General features: G+C 39.6%; 1 protein-coding gene across 5 annotated transcripts in view; it reads right to left on the reverse strand.

The window, feature by feature from the left end:
- The window catches only part of LOC306871165 (dynamin-1-like), a gene marked incomplete at its 3' end in the record, with an annotated part of 82,015 nt that overhangs the window by 20,532 nt on the left and 42,014 nt on the right, over positions 1 to 19,469 (reverse strand). For all 5 annotated transcript variants that reach the window (XM_079418917.1, XM_079418915.1, XM_079418914.1 and 2 more), the window contains one exon: positions 18,129 to 18,242. In XM_079418917.1, the coding sequence (XP_079275043.1) occupies positions 18,129 to 18,242 (114 nt within the window). The remainder of the gene's footprint in view (positions 1 to 18,128; positions 18,243 to 19,469) is intronic.

Raw genomic sequence — 19,469 nt, forward strand, 5'->3', positions numbered from 1 at the left:
TCATGCATTGCCTGAGAATTGGTGATGTGTTAAAATCTCTCTCTGGGTTTTTAAGACACCGTGTTAAATTAAACATAGTTAAAAGTAGAAAAACTTGGCAACATATTTATTGTAATTAAAATGAAAAGAAATGTAAGGAATGTAAATCTGAAATGACATGACAGTGTGTTTGGATTCACAGGCAGAAGTGAGATTTGAGTGTGTCGAGCCAAAATGAACTGAACATACTGAACTCTATCATTGCCACCCTCATAAAGAACAGAAATGTTCCCGACAGCCGGGAGAAGTTTAATGAGAGGACGATGGTTTGTTAGCAGTGAAGGGAGGTGTCACAGTAGCAGCGTATACAGAGTCGTGAAGTTAAGCGTCTCTGTGCAGGTTTATGGCGTTTACATCCTCTCAGTGTTAACTGAGAACTGCATTAGAGTTTTATTCACTGCATCAAACATGTTTTGAAAACCAACTGCTAAATAAAAAAAAACTCATTTCAAATAAAACTTTTTTTTTTTTAGAAATATGTCAAATTCAACCCATTATTGCATGCAATTAAGTGGTCTCAAACTTAATTCCTGCAAAGTTTGGCTCCAACCAGAAGTTTCTAGTGATCCTGCAGAGCTTGATTAGCTGGATCAGGTGTGTTTGAGTCGGGTTGGAGCTAAACTCTGCAGCCCTCCAGGAATTGAGTTTGAGACCAATTATTTTTGTAATTTTTTTGCAATTTTTTGTTCATGTAAATTGATCCTGTTTTCCAGTTAACATACATTCCATTAAAATTTACTGAAAATAGTTACATGCACTAATGTGATAAATTTGACTTTAATTTTAAATTAAACATTTAAAAAAAATTCCAGTAAAAATAAAAAAACATTAAGCTTTTTCTTTAATGAATAATTCATTTAATCGTATGCACTAGTGTGTTGAATCCAATATAAAAATAAATTTGAAGTTCAATTAAGACATTCAAAACATTTTTGTGTATTTTCCAGTTCAAATGTTTTAAGAAATAAAAATAAATGAATGCGTTTCATTTTAAATATTATTCATTTAATTCATTATATGCACTACTGTGTTAAACCCTTAAACATTTTCTAAACATTTTTCTTGAATTTTTCCGTTAAAATATGTAAATGTTTAAAAAACAAGACAAAAACTATCCATAGAGAGAGTGCTGAGGCAGCTCCCCGCGGAGGTGTTTCTGAGTCCCGCTCGAGTCTGAGACGAGAAACCGTAGCTAAAGCAAACACAGTCACCACCCAGAGCACCCGCCTGTGACTCACTACCCACAATACAACACTCACACCATCACTGCGGACCAGGAGAACGAGAGCTGGACAAATGGGTGGAGATTAACTAGAGAACAAGAATCTGAAGTGAGTCAGAAACGACCTGATTTTTACATTTCCTCAAAAAAAAAACATGAGCGCCGTTTGCTCGTACAAAACTCACCGGCATTATGCCAGGACGTTGCTAGGGTCTTATGGGTGGTTGCTAGGTGTTTTCTTACAGTTATTCATGTCTGGAGCACACACGTTGAACTTTAATATTATTACTATAGTTGTTAAGCAAGTCTCAGAGTACTAGTAAGATTAACCACTAAAGAGAGCAACAAAACAGTTGAAAAGGTTACTACGTTTCTATTGTCTCACACACTTCAGAAGCATCACTTTTAATCATGTCAACTGCAAGTATTAGAGTTGCACTGGAATGGTTTTGTATAGTGAGGAGTAGGGTTTTATGCGTTCAGTGGATTTGATTCACCACTGACTGCTAAACTCACATAAACCACACCGCAAATAAAACCGTTCTGAGACGGGGAAAAATGCAAAAACTTTTTTTTTGCAGTTTTTTGTCTCCTATAAATTGATCCAGTTTTCCAGTAAAAATAAGATCCTTTAACATTTACTGTAAATAATGACATGCACTAATGTGTTAAATTATTCAAATATGTACATTCGTTAAAGGATGTTTACATGTGAAAATTTCCATCATTTTACATGAGGAAAAAAATGTAATTAATGGCATTTCATTTAACTTTAATATGAATTAATCATATGTGCTAATGTGTCAAATCTGACATCTAAAATGCATTTGATTTAGATTAAATTAAGCATTTGAATGTTCTGCTAAAATATGTTAATGAATCTTTAACATTTACAATAAATCATCACATTCACCTAGGGCTGGGCGATAAAACGATAACGATATGTATCGCGATAGACACGTGAATGATATCAATAAAAAATGTGTTCGATAAAACGTTCGATATTTTTTATTCTTCGTCGGAAGAAAACAAAGGCTGCGAAGCAAGTTTGGTTGCATTTACAAAGGCACTCGCTCTCTGGTAACCTAGCAACGTAGGGAGTGACACGCTAAAAGCCAATCATGTAACAGTATATCATGTTTGGTTGCGCCATATCGTTGTCTCGTGTCTAAGTGCGCACGCGCGGCTGAGAGTGCACGTCTGCAGCCAGACCCTATTGGCTGGTCTGCTGGATTCCTCTTCATAAGCAGAAAATGAGTGCCGCAGCGAGCGAGGAAATTGTAAATAAAAGAGAAAGTCAGCTCCCAGTATGGCAGTTTTTGGATATTATAAGTCTGACCGTAGTCAGACCAAATGTCGTCTGCAAATTATGCAAGACCGTCGTCCCCGCCAAGACTGGTAATACCACGAACTTGATGTACCACCTTAAAAAAATATCAATAATTATCGATATCGACCGATATGAAACACTGATATCGTGATACAGTTTTCAGCCATATCGCCCAGCCCTACATTCACCGATATATGTGACATCATAATTTGTTAAAGGATTTTGACTGGAAAGCGAACTATTTTTTGCTCATGTAAATTGATCTGGTTCTCTAGTAAAAATGTAAATGTTAACATTTACTGTAAATAATCCCATGCACAAACACATTAGGACAAAACACACACACACTGAACTTTAATACTTCGTATTACCGTAGTTTATCATCTTTAAGTGAACCTAACTAAGTGCACTAGTAAGATGAACTTAAACAAGAGCAACATCTGTAAGAAGTGTCCCCTGACAGTCAGCTGCGCTTGGCTTTATATGCAGTCTCTCGTGGGCCGCAGTTACCTCCCACATCAAATCTGGTCCTGATTTCCATCCAGTTACGTGGGGGGGGGATCGAGGGTGATGCTGGGGGGTCATCCAGCATAAAGGCCTCTTTATTCACGCCGGACAGAGAAAGGAAATCGGCTTCAGAAGAAAAAATACGCCAGCGCGCCACAGGCCCGCACATCTGGAGTTATTACAAGCCCGCCGTCTTGCCAAGAAACTCCGACATTCCTGCAGCGCTACAAAGCCACGCAGCTCCCACTCACACACACACACACACACACACTCACGTTTTCCACCCGAACACGCTACATGCACCCCAACCCCCTCCCCGAAATGACACAACACATGCAGCAAATTAATGCGTTTCACTTCCTGTTGACCTTTGACCCTCCACTTCCTGCCGCCTCCCCGAAAAGCAGGAAAAAAATAACAGAAAGCCAGACGGAGGCGGGAAGGAGAAGAACGTCCCGCCTCTTTCTCCGCTCTTGCTCCTTGGCTCTCTCTCACTAGTAAAGTTAGTTAACAGTCCTCTGCCACGTCAAGCCTGCGAGTCACAGAGACCAGGCGCTCGCCGACAGATGCTGCCTCCAGGAGATGTTAGTGGATGCAGGTTTATGATTTATTCAGGAACATGGAATGATGGGAAAAAGCCATCGAGGTCCTGAAGATGGGAAAACTGAGACTAACACTCGACAAACACCTGGACTCGAAGAGGAGGAAGAGGTGCAGTATCTTCATCTTTTATTGGGGAATCTCGAGATTGATGATGTATTCGGTTTAGAGGCGGTTATATCACCAGCGGATCTGACGGGAATCACACAGCAGAACTAATGCGAGAGCAGATGAACGTTAAAATCATCAGCCGATTATTTCAGAGGTCAGTGAGGGCAAAGAAATGTGTGTGTGATTATCAAAGTCAAAATGCTAAATTAATCCCTGAATAACCAGAAACATAAAGCCTATGTATAGATAGATAGATAAACAAATGTATAGATAAAAATACATTGATTTAATAACTTAATTATATGTATGTATGTGTATATGTATATTTGAATTTATATTATAAAATTTGAATTTTTTAAATGATTACCAGAAACAAGTACAATTTAATAAGTTTTTATATATATATAGATCCAAAGCAACTTACAAATGAGGGCAATGGAAGCAATCAAAATCAACAAAAGAGCAATAATATACAAGTGCTATAACAAGTCTCAGTTAGCTTAATGCAGTACATGTAGCAAGGTTTATTTTAATTAAATAATAAATAAAAAGAAAACAGATAGAATAGAAAAAGAATACAGCAAGCTAGTGTTAGATTTTTTTAATGAAAACAAGCAGTTAGTAAATTAATAGAGTGCAAGTCTAAAAGGGGCAAGTGTATATATATATTATAATATTTTTGTCTATTTTTTTTATTACCAGAAACAAGCTTAAGTACTACAATTTATTAATGTTGATATATGTTTGGTGTATAAAAAATGTATAAAAGGCAGATGAAAGGTTTATCGGTTCGTACTAAATCCATGTACTTTCTTTAGCATGCAGCAGAGTTTTAGGGAATTTCTATGTGAAACATGACACCGCAGGGAACGCATCATCACTCTCCACAGGAAGTTTCCAATCAGAACGCATCATCATCTGTGTGTCTCACCTCCATATTCTGCCTGTTTCAGACTCCATCACAGCCTCGTCAGACTCGCACTAACTCTCACTATCACATAGCGACCGCAACGCAAGTTTGGTGCGCTGCGACGACCGGTTTAGTTGCGGACGCCCATCCCGCCTGCCCAGTGTTCAGACTACCTGTTCAGGAAGTAGCGTTTGTACAGTAGTCTGCACATTGGTTAGGCTGGACGGGGATGCTCGAGACGGCCCGTCGCCATGACGACTGCTGAACACATCGCCATGACGACGAGAGGAGATCCACATGATGACAGCGATCACACGACTGATGTGAATTGACTTCATGAATCATCATCTTTTCAGTGTGCAGTGATGTCAAAGAAAGTACGAAATACAAAATAAAGTATAAAATGATCCTAATGCAAAGTGTGAAGAGTGTCACTTTATCTTAGCAATTCACAGCGATGTTTCACCTACAATTTCAGACACAGACAATACTTGCTAAACAATGAACTTTGAGAAATGTCTGAGTTCATATTGAGATTTAGACTACAAATTTGGCAAATCTCAGCACATTTGAGACACTACTGTCGAGATCTCTTCGGAAACTCTGGAGAAACAGCTGAGATATGAAAGCGATTCTGTTTCTTTTGCATATTCATCTGGGTCTGGTTAAATAAGAGAGATGGAGTGAGTCAGAGAGAGAGAGAGAGAGAGAGAAACTAAAAACCAAAGATAAAACAGTTTCTCAATGGGTCTCATATGAAGATCTTCAGGCTTGTCTTTCACACGCTTTCAAACATCCAGACAAATGAAACCCAGATAAACATGTTTCCACTTAAGACTTTTCCTGGATCACAGTGATCCGAGGCCTTTACTTCTGCTTTCACACACACACACACACACACACATTGCAAAGATTTTTCACTATATGCCAGTTATAAAGGTAGGAAAAGTGTGTTTTGCGTATGTATCTTAAAAACATGACGCTCATGGCATGAGATGCTGGAAAAACAACACAATATGCAATGAAACTGCACTGGAAACAATTTTCACTCAGAAATGGGAAGTAACTGTAGAAAGACTGAACTAGTTTTTTCTTGTAGAACATACTCTTAACAATTTAAAAAACATATTTTTTACAGTGAAAACATAGCGACCATCACGATTTAACTATAGTTTGTGAAACAAACTGTACTCAGAAGTGAGTAAAATCTAACAAAACCTGACAAAAATAAGTAAAAGATGATTAATAAATAAAACAAATACATTTTAGCAATAGGTTTGGGTTGTTTTCATTCTCATTTAATTTTCATTAAATAAAGACAGAGGAAGCCGATGATAGATGATACACACTTCTCCGGGTGTGTGTTCACGGTGTGTGTGTGTGTGTGTTCACGGTGTGTGTGTGTGTGTTCACGGTGTGTGTGTGTGTGTGTGTTCACGGTGTGTGTGTGTGTGTGTTCACGGTGTGTGTGTGTGTGTGTGTGTGTGTGTGTGTTCACGGTGTGTGTGTTCACGGTGTGTGTGTGTGTGTGTGTGTGTTCACGGTGTGTGTGGGCACTTTGGATGGGATAAATCCAGAGCACAAATTCCAAGTATGGGTCACCATATTTGGCCGTATGTCACTGTCTAGAGAGTGAGTGTGTGTGCCTGTGTCTGTCTGTGTGTGTGTGTGTGTGTGTGTGTGTGTGTGTGTGTGTGTGATTGACAGGCCTTTGAGGCCATCAGGAGGGATGCTGGTTCATATGCATCCAGGTTTTTCTTCACTCGTGTCTTTTGTGAGTCACTGGTGCTCGATCTGCATGTATGATAATAGCAAGCAGATCCAGTATTACCAACGCTGCCTGCTTCCCCCAAAACACTCGAGGAGACGAGGGAACTCGCTTTGTGAGCAAAAATACATCTGCACTGAGATGTCAGGAGGAAGTGATGTCACTGAGACGCTTGTTGATGATTTTGACAGAGAGTGATGAGGGTCTTGACCCTCGTGTGTGTGTGTGTGTGTGTGTGTGTGTGTGTGTGTGTGTGTGTGTGTGTGTTTGAGGACTCGTCGTGTTCAAGCGTTTCTGCTGCTTTCTGAGCTCATTAGTGACTGTTTTACTTCCGAGTCGGACTGTGTTAGTTTTGGGGCTCTGAGTGCTGGGAAACCGACATCGCCAGCCCACGATAAAATAAATAAACAAGAGAGAGAGAGTGTGTGTGTGTGTGTGTGTGTGTGTGAAGGAGACTTTGTGTTCACAGACAGATGAAAGTGGACTACAGTGCCCCCCTCACTGTCTCTGCCCCACATGCTCCTAGTTAGAGTGACCCAAACCAGCTAACCACACACACACACACACACACATACACACACATTTCTTTGAAAGTCAATGGTTTTATGAGGAGCAGCCCTCTCTTGGCGAGTGTGTGTGAGTGTGTGTGACAGGTCAGGCTCTGGTATGCACATGTGTGTGCCAGCTTTACACGAGACGCCTACCCAGACAGCACTTTAAAGTCAACATGGAATCAGAATGCATTATAAATAAGTTTATTCACTTTAATTCATCAAGGATGCATTAAATTGATCAAAAGTGACAGTAAAGACATTTATAATGTTATTTCTATTTCAAATAAATGCTGTTCTTTTGCACTTTCTATTCGTTAAAGAATTCTAAAAAATAAAATGCATCAGTTTCCACAAAAATATTGAGCAGCACAACTGTGTTCAACATTGATAATAATCAGAAATGTTTGTTGATCAGTAAATCAGTATATTATTATGATTTCTGAAGATCATGTGACACTGAAGACTGCAGTAATGATGCTGGAAATACAGCTGCAGATCAAAGCAAGAGTTTAACAGATATTACATTGTAATAATATTTCACAATATTACATTTTACTTTATTTTTGATCAAATAAATGCAGCTCTGGTGAGCATAAGCGATTCCTGTGCGCTAATTTAGTATAACTAAAATACTTTTATAGTTTTTATTAATATTTTGCGATTTGTTTTTTTTTTTATATATATATATATATATATATATATATATATATATATATAATGAAATTGAGATTTCTACATCATCTGAAAGCTGAATGAATAATCTTTCCATTGATGTATGGTTTGTTATGATAGGACAATATTTGTCTGAGATACAACTATTAGAAAATCTGGAATCTGAGGGAGCAAAAAAATCTAAATATTGAGAAAATCTCCTTTAAAGTTGTTCAAATGAAGTTCTTAGCAATGCATATTACTAATCAAAAATATCTTCATGGAACATGATCTTTACTATATCTTTACAAATATACCTGTGCTACTTATAACTGCTTTTGTGCTCTAGGGTCACACATATAATTTTTATTTCAATTTTAGTACATCAAGTTAAACTAAATGAAAATAAGAAATGTTACAATAAATCCTAGCTGAAATGCTGAAAACTAGCTGGAATAAGTTTTGTGTTTCAGTTCAAGTTTATTTCAAGTAATGTAAATGTGCATGAGGTTAACATGTTGCCCATTAACATGCTGGCTGTTCACCAGTCCATCTTTTCATATAAATATCCACCCCAGCAAGTGTGACGATCAAAACGGGACGATTGAGTGAAACGAACAGCATCATCCTGTAACCTTTTCTTTGCTTTTCCTTTCTGAAAGACTGAGCACGTGTGGAAATCATCAGAGAAAAGCTCTCAGCAGGTCCTGCAAGCTTCGTTTAGCAGGAAAACCTTCCAGTGCTGGAAAATATCCCAGCCAAAAACACGCCAGGGGAAAAAGAGCGTCAAGTCAGCAGAAGCCACCAAAACGGGACGGCTTAAAAATAACCGAATTGAGATCATTTCTTTTCTATACCGGAAAACTGATATAAATAATTCCACATAAAAGTGTGGCATTAAAGCTGAAGGGAAAATGATGATTGGTGAGCAGCAGCCGTGATGGCGCCGCTGTTTGAGCGAAGCACGCGGGACGCTTCGAGGCAGCGATCCAACGTAAATCAAGACAGTGTTGCTTTAACTTTGAAGTGAACGATCAGTTGTGATGCGGTCATGAGACTGAAGCGAGACAGAACCGAGTTCACAAAAGCGTCAAGCCTGAAGTGTGTCATTTCTTGCTTGTTACTCATATCCTGTTTTAAAGTGTAGAGTCACACATTTGTAGGCTGATTACTCCAAATGTTTCACAATCACTCTGTTAGAGCACACTATTTCCCTGTTTAATACTGTAAAGCTGTTTGGCACTATCCACGTTGTAAAAAGTACTATTAGTCGGGGAGCCAAAGTCTCAAAAGCTCAATAAAATGGGTTGAACCTGACATGGTCTGCCATACTTTTTATTTGTGTTTTTTCTGTTAACTTTGACCCTAAGAACCAATAATTGGAGGGTCTGCTCTGCCGGAAATATTGCGAAAAAAAATTGTGGCCATTTTAGTGTATGCACCCTTTATTTTTTATTAGAAAAATGTGAAAAAATATTTTTTTCCTCAAATCCTCAGTGGGTTTGGTAGGCTGTCAATAAATGCATTCCAGGTACACCGAACACATATTCTGACAACATCCACTGAAAAAATAACTCTTAAAACACATTTCTACATGATTTTGCATTAATTTAATGCCAAAAAATTAGGTGTTTTCTCACTTTTTTCCAATATTTTCATCTTTACTTCACTGGCAATCAACTATTCCCCGAAGTTATGACATCAGTCAATATGTCATTCTTTTCACCAAACAGTATACTCATTTCACAGAAAAAATTATAAAAATCCAACCAAAATCAATGGATCTGTGATGATTTCACTAATAGTTGATCAGCAGGCTCAGAACCTCAATAGAATTTTAGGCTACTCTCAAAATTCCGAAAGACATGCTGGATATTTAACATGGTTTTTAATGTCTACATTGAGTATACTGTTTTTAACGACCAAGATGGCGGCGTGAACACATCGCGAGGCTCAGCGTCTCACCAGTTTTTGCAATTTTGCAGTATTTTTCCTGCTCATCTCGGGTCTGTTCTCACTGAACAGCTTTGCCTTAACATCATACACCCGACAGGAGCTTTTGGATATCGGTCTGCACTTTTCCAACAATCTTATAACCAATCATCGACTCATCCCGGAGATCTCCAGAACACCCGAGGCAACGCACTCTGCTCGGCCGGGCGGAAGTGCTCACAGGCGGCGCCGAGATCGTAAACAAAGGCGGGGGAAGCGTGGAGGACTAAGAGCTAAGCTAAAGCTAACACCGCACCGGCTCTCTTTACCCAGCATTTTCCTCGCTAATGTGCGGTCATTGGTGAACAAAATGGATGAGATACGACTTTGCATCACCCATAGTAAGAAACTTTTGGACTGCAATGTCATGGTTTTCACTGAAACATGGCTACATAACGACATACCCAATAATGCTATTGATCTAGCCGGACGTTACACGCTCCGAGCAGATAGAACGGCAGATGACTTCGGCAAGACCAGAGGCGGAGGATTGTGCATTTATGTAAACAAAGCTTGGTGTACGAACTCTGACATTGTTGGAAAACACTGCTCACCTAACCTAGAGTTTCTCATGGTTAAGTGTAGACCTCTCTATCTGCCGCGGGAGTTCACTTCCACCATCATAACTGCAGCCTATATTCCCCCGGATGCTAATGCCAAGCTTGCTATGAACGAACTGCATGCGGCCATTAGTAAACAACAGACTGTACACCCGGAAGCTGCATTTATTGTTGCGGGTGATTTTAATCACTCAAACTTAAAGACAGTGCTCCCCAAATTCCATCAGCATGTCTCCTGCCACACTAGAGGAGAAAAAACTTTTGGATCATGTTTACACAAACATCGCTGGAGCTTACATCGCGACTCCCCTCCCCCACCTCGAACAGTCTGATCACCTTTCTTTGTTTCTCACCCCCAAGTATTCACCCCTCATCAACCGTGTGAAGCCATCAGTGAAGACCATCAAAGTGTGGCCAATGGGAGCAGAGTCTGTACTTCAGGACAAGTTTCAACACACGGACTGGAGTATGTTTGCTTCTCAGGCTGCCAGTGGCTCTCACACGGACATTGACATCTATACCACCTCTGTACTGGACTACATCAATACCTCCATTGACAGTGTCACAACAGAGAAACAGATCACAACGTACCCTAATCAGAAGCCATGGATGAACAAGGAAGTGCGGCTCTTGCTGAAAGCCCGCAACACTGCTTTCAGATCATATGACGCTCAGGCCTACAGCATATCCAGGGCTAACCTGAAGAGGGGCATCAAGAAGGCCAAGCACTGCTACAAGCTAAAGGTAGAGGAGCATTTTTCCAACTCTGACCCCCGGCGCATGTGGCAGGGCATCCAGGTCATCAGTGACTACAAGCCATGCAACTCCACTCCGACAGTCACAGACGTCTCCTTCCTTGATGAGCTAAATGACTTTTATGCTCGCTTTGACAACAACAACAAGGAGACAGCCACCAAGATCACACTCTCAGGAGACCATCAGACCCTCAAACTCACCTCCACAGATGTCTGCACAGCATTGAGCCGGATCAACGCATACAAGGCTGCTGGCCCCGACGGGATTCCTGGACGTGTGCTCAGGACATGTGCAGAGCAGCTCGCAGGGGTCTTCACAGACATTTTCAACCTGTCACTCACCCAAGCAACGGTGCCAACATGCTTTAAGTCCACATCCATTGTGCCAGTGCCGAAACACTCCTCCCCAACGTGCCTGAATGACTACCGCACCGTAGCACTCACACCCATTGTTATGAAGTGCTTTGAGCGACTGGTCCTGGCACACCTCAAGAACTGCCTCCCACCCACACTGGACCCACACCAATTTGCCTATAGAAGCAATAGAAGCACCGAGGATGCAGTAGGCACAGTACTGCACTCGGTACTCACACACCTGGAAAACAACAACACATATGCACGGATATTGTTTGTTGATTTCAGCTCAGCATTCAACACCGTCATTCCCTCCAAGCTGACCACTAAACTTGGAGACTTGGGTGTTAACACCTCCCTTTGCAGCTGGATTATGGACTTTCTGACCAACAGACCTCAGCATGGTAGGTCAGGCCTCACCTGCTCCACCACCATCACACTCAACACCGGCGTACCACAGGGCTGTGTGCTGAGCCCATTTCTCTACTCCCTCTACACCCATGACTGCAGGCCTGTGCATGGATCCAACTCCATCATCAAGTTTGCTGACGACACCACAGTGATTGGCCTCATCAGAGACAACGATGAGACTGCCTACAGGGAGGAGGTACAGCACCTGGCTGCATGGTGTGCTGACAATAGCCTGCTCCTCAACACCAGCAAGACAAAGGAACTTATTGTGGACTTCAGGAAGAAGAAAAGTGGAACGCATGACCCCATCCACATTAACGGGATGGTTGTTGAACGTGTCTCCAGCTTCAAGTTCCTGGGAACCCACATCTCGGAGGACCTGACCTGGACCACCAACACATCCAGCCTAGTCAAGAAGGCTCACCAATGCCTCTTCTTCCTTAGGACACTGAAGAAGAACCACCTGTCTCCAATCATCCAGCGGAACTTCTACCGGTGTGCAATTGAAAGCATCCTGACCAACTGCATCACAGTCTGGTATGGGAACTGCTCAGCTGATGACCGCAAGGCACTACAGAGGGTGGTGAAAACCGCCCAACGCATCACAGGGACACCACTCACCACTTTTCCCTACAGCTGTTTCCCTACTAAACTCTGCCCAATGATACACCACTACAAACTCTTCACCCCTCCCCATCAAAAAAACAAAACAAAAAAAACAACCAATCTACACACTGAGTACTATGTACTGTAAATTTTTATTTCTATGCACTTTCAATGTTCATTGCACTAGTGTTTATATATCTTAATTTATAGCTTATTCATATCCATTTGTAATTATGTTCATAGTTTTTGCTCATAGTGTACATTTACTGCACAATCCATCTGTATAGTATGTTCATATCACCCATCCGTATATCATACTGATAGTATTTAAAAACTTGTAAATTATATCCATAGTACTACTGCCTTATCTGTATATTCTGTACATATGTAACATATTGTAGCCACTGTATATCCTGTACTTCTGCTTATTGCACTTCTGGTTAGATGCTAACTGCATTTCGTTGCCCTGTACCTTACATGTGCAATGACAATAAAGTTGAATCTAATCTAATCTAATTAAGCATCATGGCCTAGGCATTTTTTTAATTTCAACATAACCCTGTTCTCCCAATGGAAATGTGTCACACAAGAAATCTAATACAGCAAAATGACTTTCATTATTTTATTGACTCAGATGACAACTATTATAACTTCAACAGAACAAAATAATTTAACATAACTTAATTAACTAGGTGCAGGTCCCTGCGAGGTGGGATAATCAGGAGAAACTGTTCCTGTGTCTGGTCGTTCTGGTGCTCAGAGCTCTGTAGCGTCGACCAGACGGTAACAGTTCAAAGAGGGAGTGTGCTGGGTGTGAGGGGTCCAGAGTGATTTTACCAGCCCTTTTGCTCACTCTGGATAAGTACAGTTCTTGGAGAGTGGAGAGGGTTATACCAATGATTCGCTCAGCAGTCCGGACTACCCTCAGTAGTCTTCTGAGGTCAGATTTGGTCGCTGAGCTGAACCAGACAGTTATTGAGGTGCAGAGGATGGATTCAATGATGGCGGAGTAGAACTGTTTCAGTAAGTCCTGTGGCAGGTTGAACTTCCTCAGCTGGCGAAGGAAGTACAACCTCTGTTGGGCCTTTTTCACAATAGAGTCAATGTGAATGTCCCACTTCAGGTCCTGAGAGATGGTGATGCCTAGGAATCTGAATGACTCCACTGCAGTCACAGTGCTGTTCATGATGGTGAGTGGGGGGAGAGCAGGGGGGTTTCTCCTGAAGTCCACAATCATCTCCACAGTTTTGAGCGTGTTAAGCTCCTATTCTCTCCTATTCCATCCACTCCTCTCCACTCTTGTCTCTTGTTCAATTCACTCCTGTACTCTTCACGCTCTATTCTCCTCTCCAATCCTCTCCGCTTCTCTCCACTATTCTCTCCTCTCCACTCTTCTCCTCTTCCCTCTTCTTCTCTCCGATTCAATCAACTCCTCTCCATACCTCTCCACTCCAGTCCACTCTTCTTTCCTGGTCAATTCACTCCTCTTTTTTTCCTTCACTATTCTTCTCTCTTGTTCAGTCCACCACTGTTCTCTTCACTCTTTTCTACTCATTCCTCTCTTCTCTTCTGTTCAATCCTCCACTCTCCTCTCCACTCCACTCCTCTTTAAGCCCGGCTCACACTGTGCGATTTTGGCCACGATTTGGTCGTCTGAGACAAATTTTGAAAATCCTAAAAGATTCCTATAATCCTAGGCTAAAATCGGTTGTCTAGATCGCTGGTTTGACATGTTCACCGACAGCCGATTAATGGCCGTTGCGATCAATTTTTTCCTCCGATTAAATTCTGGCAGTGTCAGAAGATTTCAGACACTTTCCTGCAGTGTGACATCTCCTACGACGACCGTCAAACCAAGAACCAATAGGAGCACTGAACTTGATGACGCAATAAGCGAGACAATTTCAAACTTAAACTTCGTTATTTGTAAAAACAATATATGTCCAAAGTAAAGTTTACTTAAAGTTTATTTATTAAGGGGCAGGATGTTTAAACTCGAATAACAAAATTACCTTAAGCTCGCTCTGTAGAACTGGAAGTCCATAAAGTCCTCTTTTGCCCAGCCATGACTTGCTCCACACACGTCGTCTTTTTGTTTTTTTTTTTAACATCAAGGCATGTAATTAATAAAACTAACGCTACACGTTGCTGTTGTTTGCTAGCTACCATTATAGCGAGAGAACGCGGGTCACGTATTGATGACGTAAAACTCCGGACAAGTCTTCTTGAGTAGCCTACGTCCGTTTTTTATCGCGTCTTGACTGACGTACAGTCTGACATTAAGACAACTGTGATCCTACAGTCTGACATGGGGATCATGTTCGTACAGTGTGACAAGCAACAATCGCAAAAGACTATTAAAAATCACACAGTGTGAGCCCGGCTTTACTGTCCTTTCCAATCCTCTGCTGCCTTCTCTTCTCGCTAACTTTTCCTCCACAGCAAACCCAAAAAGATGGGGAAGTCGTGGCCTAATGGTTAGAGAGTCGGACTCGTAATCGAAAGGTTGCGGGTTCGAGTCCCCGGCCGGCAGGAATTGTAGGTGGGGGGAGTGAATGTCCAGCGCTCTCTCCACCCTCAATACCACGACTGAGGTGCTCTTGAGCAAGGCACCGAACCCCCAATTGCTCCCCGGGCGCTGCAGCATGGCTGCCCACTGCTCCGGGTGTGTGTGTGTGTGTGTGTGTGTGTGCGTGCATTTGTTCACTACTCACTGCTGTGTGTGTGCACTTGGATGGGTTAAACGCAGAGCACCAATTTCGAGTATGGGTCACCATACTTGACAATACGTCACGACTTTTTACTAAGATCAGAACAAAATCTGCAAATGGGAAATATTGTGCATTCAGGTGAAAGAAATCTAGATGTTTGACACTACTAGCTAATTAGCTTTTGACAAATCACTCACTCTATATACTGTACAGTACTATATACAAAAAAAGGATGCATAATATATAGTGTGTTTACATCTTACAGAACATTTGTATTGTTCAGTATTAACGTTTAGTGCAGCCCTTAGTGGCTTACTATCTGTCTGACATGAAAAACACTTCAAGGACAACACCAACCTTCATATAAGTGTATTTCTAATGATTCCTCACTCCAAACGTATCCCTGAAACAGCATTTATTCTCATATCTATTTCTTTACCTAGCAAGTCCATTTGAAATTTTCGCAATTTCTCAACTTCCGGTCGAAGCTAAATGGACATATAGGACACATACCCCTCGTAAAGTATACGATTCTGATCCAGTGTTAATTTTGACAAAACAAATTTTTATTTAGTTTTAGTCATAGTCTTTTGACTAAAATGCCATTTTAGTTTTAGTTATATTTTAGTCATCTGAATTGTTTTAGTCTAGTTTTAGTCAACGAAATACAATAAGATTTTAGTCGACTAAATGTAAAATTGAATGGGTTTGGGTAAATTGTAATGCATTAATTTAGAATTTCTCAAAAATTTCCAAACCCATTATATACTCCCAGAGAAAACATTTATTAATTAACCTGTTAATATGAATCACTTTTAAAGCTTGAACATGCAATACAGATACAGATTTAACTGCAGTGAGATAAAAAGTTTTCACAGACGAAAACGAGACTATAACTAAATAAAAAACAGCTTTAAATGACGACAACTATGAGGACAATTTAGTGACCGTTTCGTCAATGACAAAAAAATGTTGTTGATGAAAATAATGACGACAATTACAGTGTCAATGAAATTAACACTGTTCTGAGCATTAAAAAAAAAAGTAATTCTCTACCCCATTCCTGTGAGGAGTTATGGTCGTTTAAAGGAACCACAGAAATGAGCTAAAACGGCTAAAGCTAGCTAAGTAGAGAATGAATGCTGCTACTACAGGGATACATTTGGGATGAGGAATCATCAGAAATATACTTGTTTGAAAACTGGCGTGGTCCTTTCAGTTAATTACTATTACAATATCCATATTACCATTCTTTTCCCAAAACGCTGGGGCAGACCTACCGGTATTCACTGAAGTCACTGTCACTTACCACAGACAATGATGAGCAGCTTCGAAGTCCGTTGGTAACCATTGGTTACCGTTGGTTAGTTGTTCCAGACAAACTCATTCAAATTACTAAGCTCATGTGTGTGTGTGCGTACGTGTGCCATGATGTTAAATATCCAGCATGTTTTACAGAATTTTGAGAGCAGCCTAAAATTCTATTGAGGTTCTGAGCCTGCTGATCAACTATTAGTGAAATCATCACAGATCCATTGATTTTGGTTGGATTTTTATGATTTTTTCTGTGGAATGAGTATACTGTTTGGTGAAAAGAATGACATATTGACTGATGTCATAACTTGGGGGAATAGTTGATTGCCAGTGAAGTAAAGATGAAAATATTGGAAAAAAGTGAGAAAACACCTAATTTTTTGGCATTAAATTAATGCAAAATCATGTAGAAATGTGTTTTAAGAGTTATTTTTTCAGTGGATGTTGTCAGAATATGTGTTCGGTGTACCTGGAATGCATTTATTGACAGCCTACCAAACCCACTGAGGATTTGAGGAAAAAAATTATTTTTCACATTTTTCTAATAAAAAATAAAGGGTGCATACACTAAAATGGTCACAATTTTTTTTCGCAATATTTCCGGCAGAGCAGACCCTCCAATTATTGGTTCATAGGGTCAAAATTAACAGAAAAAACACAAATAAAAAGTATGACAGACCATGTCAGGTACAACCCAATTTTGAGACTTTGGCTCCCCGACTATATATACAGTGCTATTGAAAGTTTGTGAACCCCTTGCAGAATCTGTGAAAATGTGAGCAATTTTAACAAAATAAGAGAGATCATACAAAATGCATGTTATTTTTTATTTATTATGTTCTGGAGTAAGATATTTGACATAAAAGATGTTTACATTTAGTCCACAAGACAAAAACAAAATAGCTGAAATTATTAAAATAACCCCATTCAAAAGTTTGTGAACCATTCAGAAGTTTGGTTCTTAATACTGTGTGTGGTTACCTGCATGATCCACGACTGCTTTTTGTTTTGTGATGGTTGTTCATGAGTCTCTTGTTTGAGGATTGAGGGACTTGAAATTGTACTTAATTTATCTGGAAAAAAAATGATATTTCTACAAAATCCTTTTTTTGAAAATTTTTATCTTCATCCTGTTCAAAAGTTTTCACCCCCCGGCTATTAATGAATCGTGTTTCTTTCTAGAGCATCAGTGAATGTTTGAACCTTTTTTAATAGTTGTGTTTGAGTCCCTAAATCGTCCTCAGTATGAAAAGATGGATCTCAAAATCATACAGTTACTGCTGGAAAGGGTTCAAATATGCAAAAGATGCTGGAAAACTGAGGAATCTGCAGGACATGGAGGGTTTTTCTGAAGAACAGAGCTCAGTTTAACTGTTCAGAACAAACAAGGGACTCATGAACAACCATCACAAAACATCGTAGATCATCCAGGTAACCACACACAGTATTAAGAACCAAAGGTTCACAAACTTTTGAATGGGGTTATTTTAATAATTTCAGCTTTTTTTTTTTGTCTTGTGGACTAAATGTAAACATCTTTTATGTCAAATATCTTACTCCAGACTGTAGTAAATAAAAAATAACATGCATTTTTTATGATCTCTATTATTTTGTTAAAATTGCTCACATTTTCACAGATTCTGCAAGGGGTTCACAAACTTTCAAGCAGCACTGTAAATAATGGTGACTTGACTTGACATCCTAACCGACCTGACTCAGAAAACACGTCTCACCTCATCATCCTTGTACCAGGACAGTGATTCGGCCGTCAGGACAAACCAGTACTCCTTAGCGCCGCCCTTCATGATGCCAATGTTATTGATGGTCAGCCAGCCCTTCCTGATCACCTGAAACACACAAACATCATGAAATACTGGTTTACTGCATACTGTACATTATAGTATATCATGTTTCAAAACAACGATCTGTGTGCAATGATAAACTTATGAAACCAGAAACACAATATAACAGTGTTTAAATCATCCTTAAATCAAGATGCATTTACTGGAGATGCAAAATGGAGAAATGAAGTCTTCTTTTCTGGGAAATTCAACAAAATTAAGTTCATTGTATGCTTAAAACAAGAACAAATATCTATCAGTGGGCAATGAAAACTAGTAGATTTAATTTCTCATTTTGGTCAGATATTTGTTCATTTTATCATAAACTCACTTAAGTTTGAACAATAAAAAAAAAAGACTTTGCTTTTCAAGTAAATGTTTCTTGATTTGAGAATCTTAAGACATTTGCACTGAAGAACAGCTGTGTGTGTGTGCACGTGTGTGTGTGCGCGTACGTGTGTGTGTGCGCGTGTGTGTGAGCGTGTGTTTGTGTTTGTGTGTGTGTGTGTGTGTGTGTGTGTAGGACTGACACATGTAAATGTACTTCTGTATTGTTGTACTCTGACTCACTTCTGTCTCAAGTGGACAGATAAATAAATACTTCACTAAAAACCATTTAGCAAACAAATCAGGCTCTTTTCTATGAAGTGAGTGCTTAATAAGGTATAATACAAATTGTGATATAATATGAATTATAATCTGCACTTTATCTTCTCTTCTGTTCTAATGAATTGTTAAGTGAAACATGTTCAGTGACACATAAGATGTCTGAAACAATGAAAAAGAAAATTATTTTCATGCCATTTTCAACAAATGATTGAAGTTTTTTATTTATTTTTATGCCATTATGTTTTATGATTATTATGGACATTTTCATTCTCATTCCTGTAATCTAAAAACTCTTATTATCATGAAAGTCATCCTCTCTGGAAAATCAATGATTCTCATTGCAAACAATTTTAAGTATTAAACATTGCACTTAGAAATATTTAAAATAATCTTTCAATTTAAATCATCTCCAGACATGTTTAATTGTCAAGAACACAATGCAAACAAACAAACAATTAAAACAGCCCTAACATTTTGTATACAGAATATAATTTCTTAATTCTTTATATTTGGGGTGAATTATGGCCAGACATGTTCTTGACAGGTTTCTCTCATCTTAACACTGAACCGTAGAAAAGCTGCATGAAATACTGCAGTGAATGAGTGCTTGGACTTAAATAGAGA

This window comes from Barbus barbus, assembly GCF_936440315.1.
Source record: "Barbus barbus genome assembly, chromosome: 6".
In the NCBI taxonomy this organism is placed as follows: domain Eukaryota; kingdom Metazoa; phylum Chordata; class Actinopteri; order Cypriniformes; family Cyprinidae; genus Barbus; species Barbus barbus.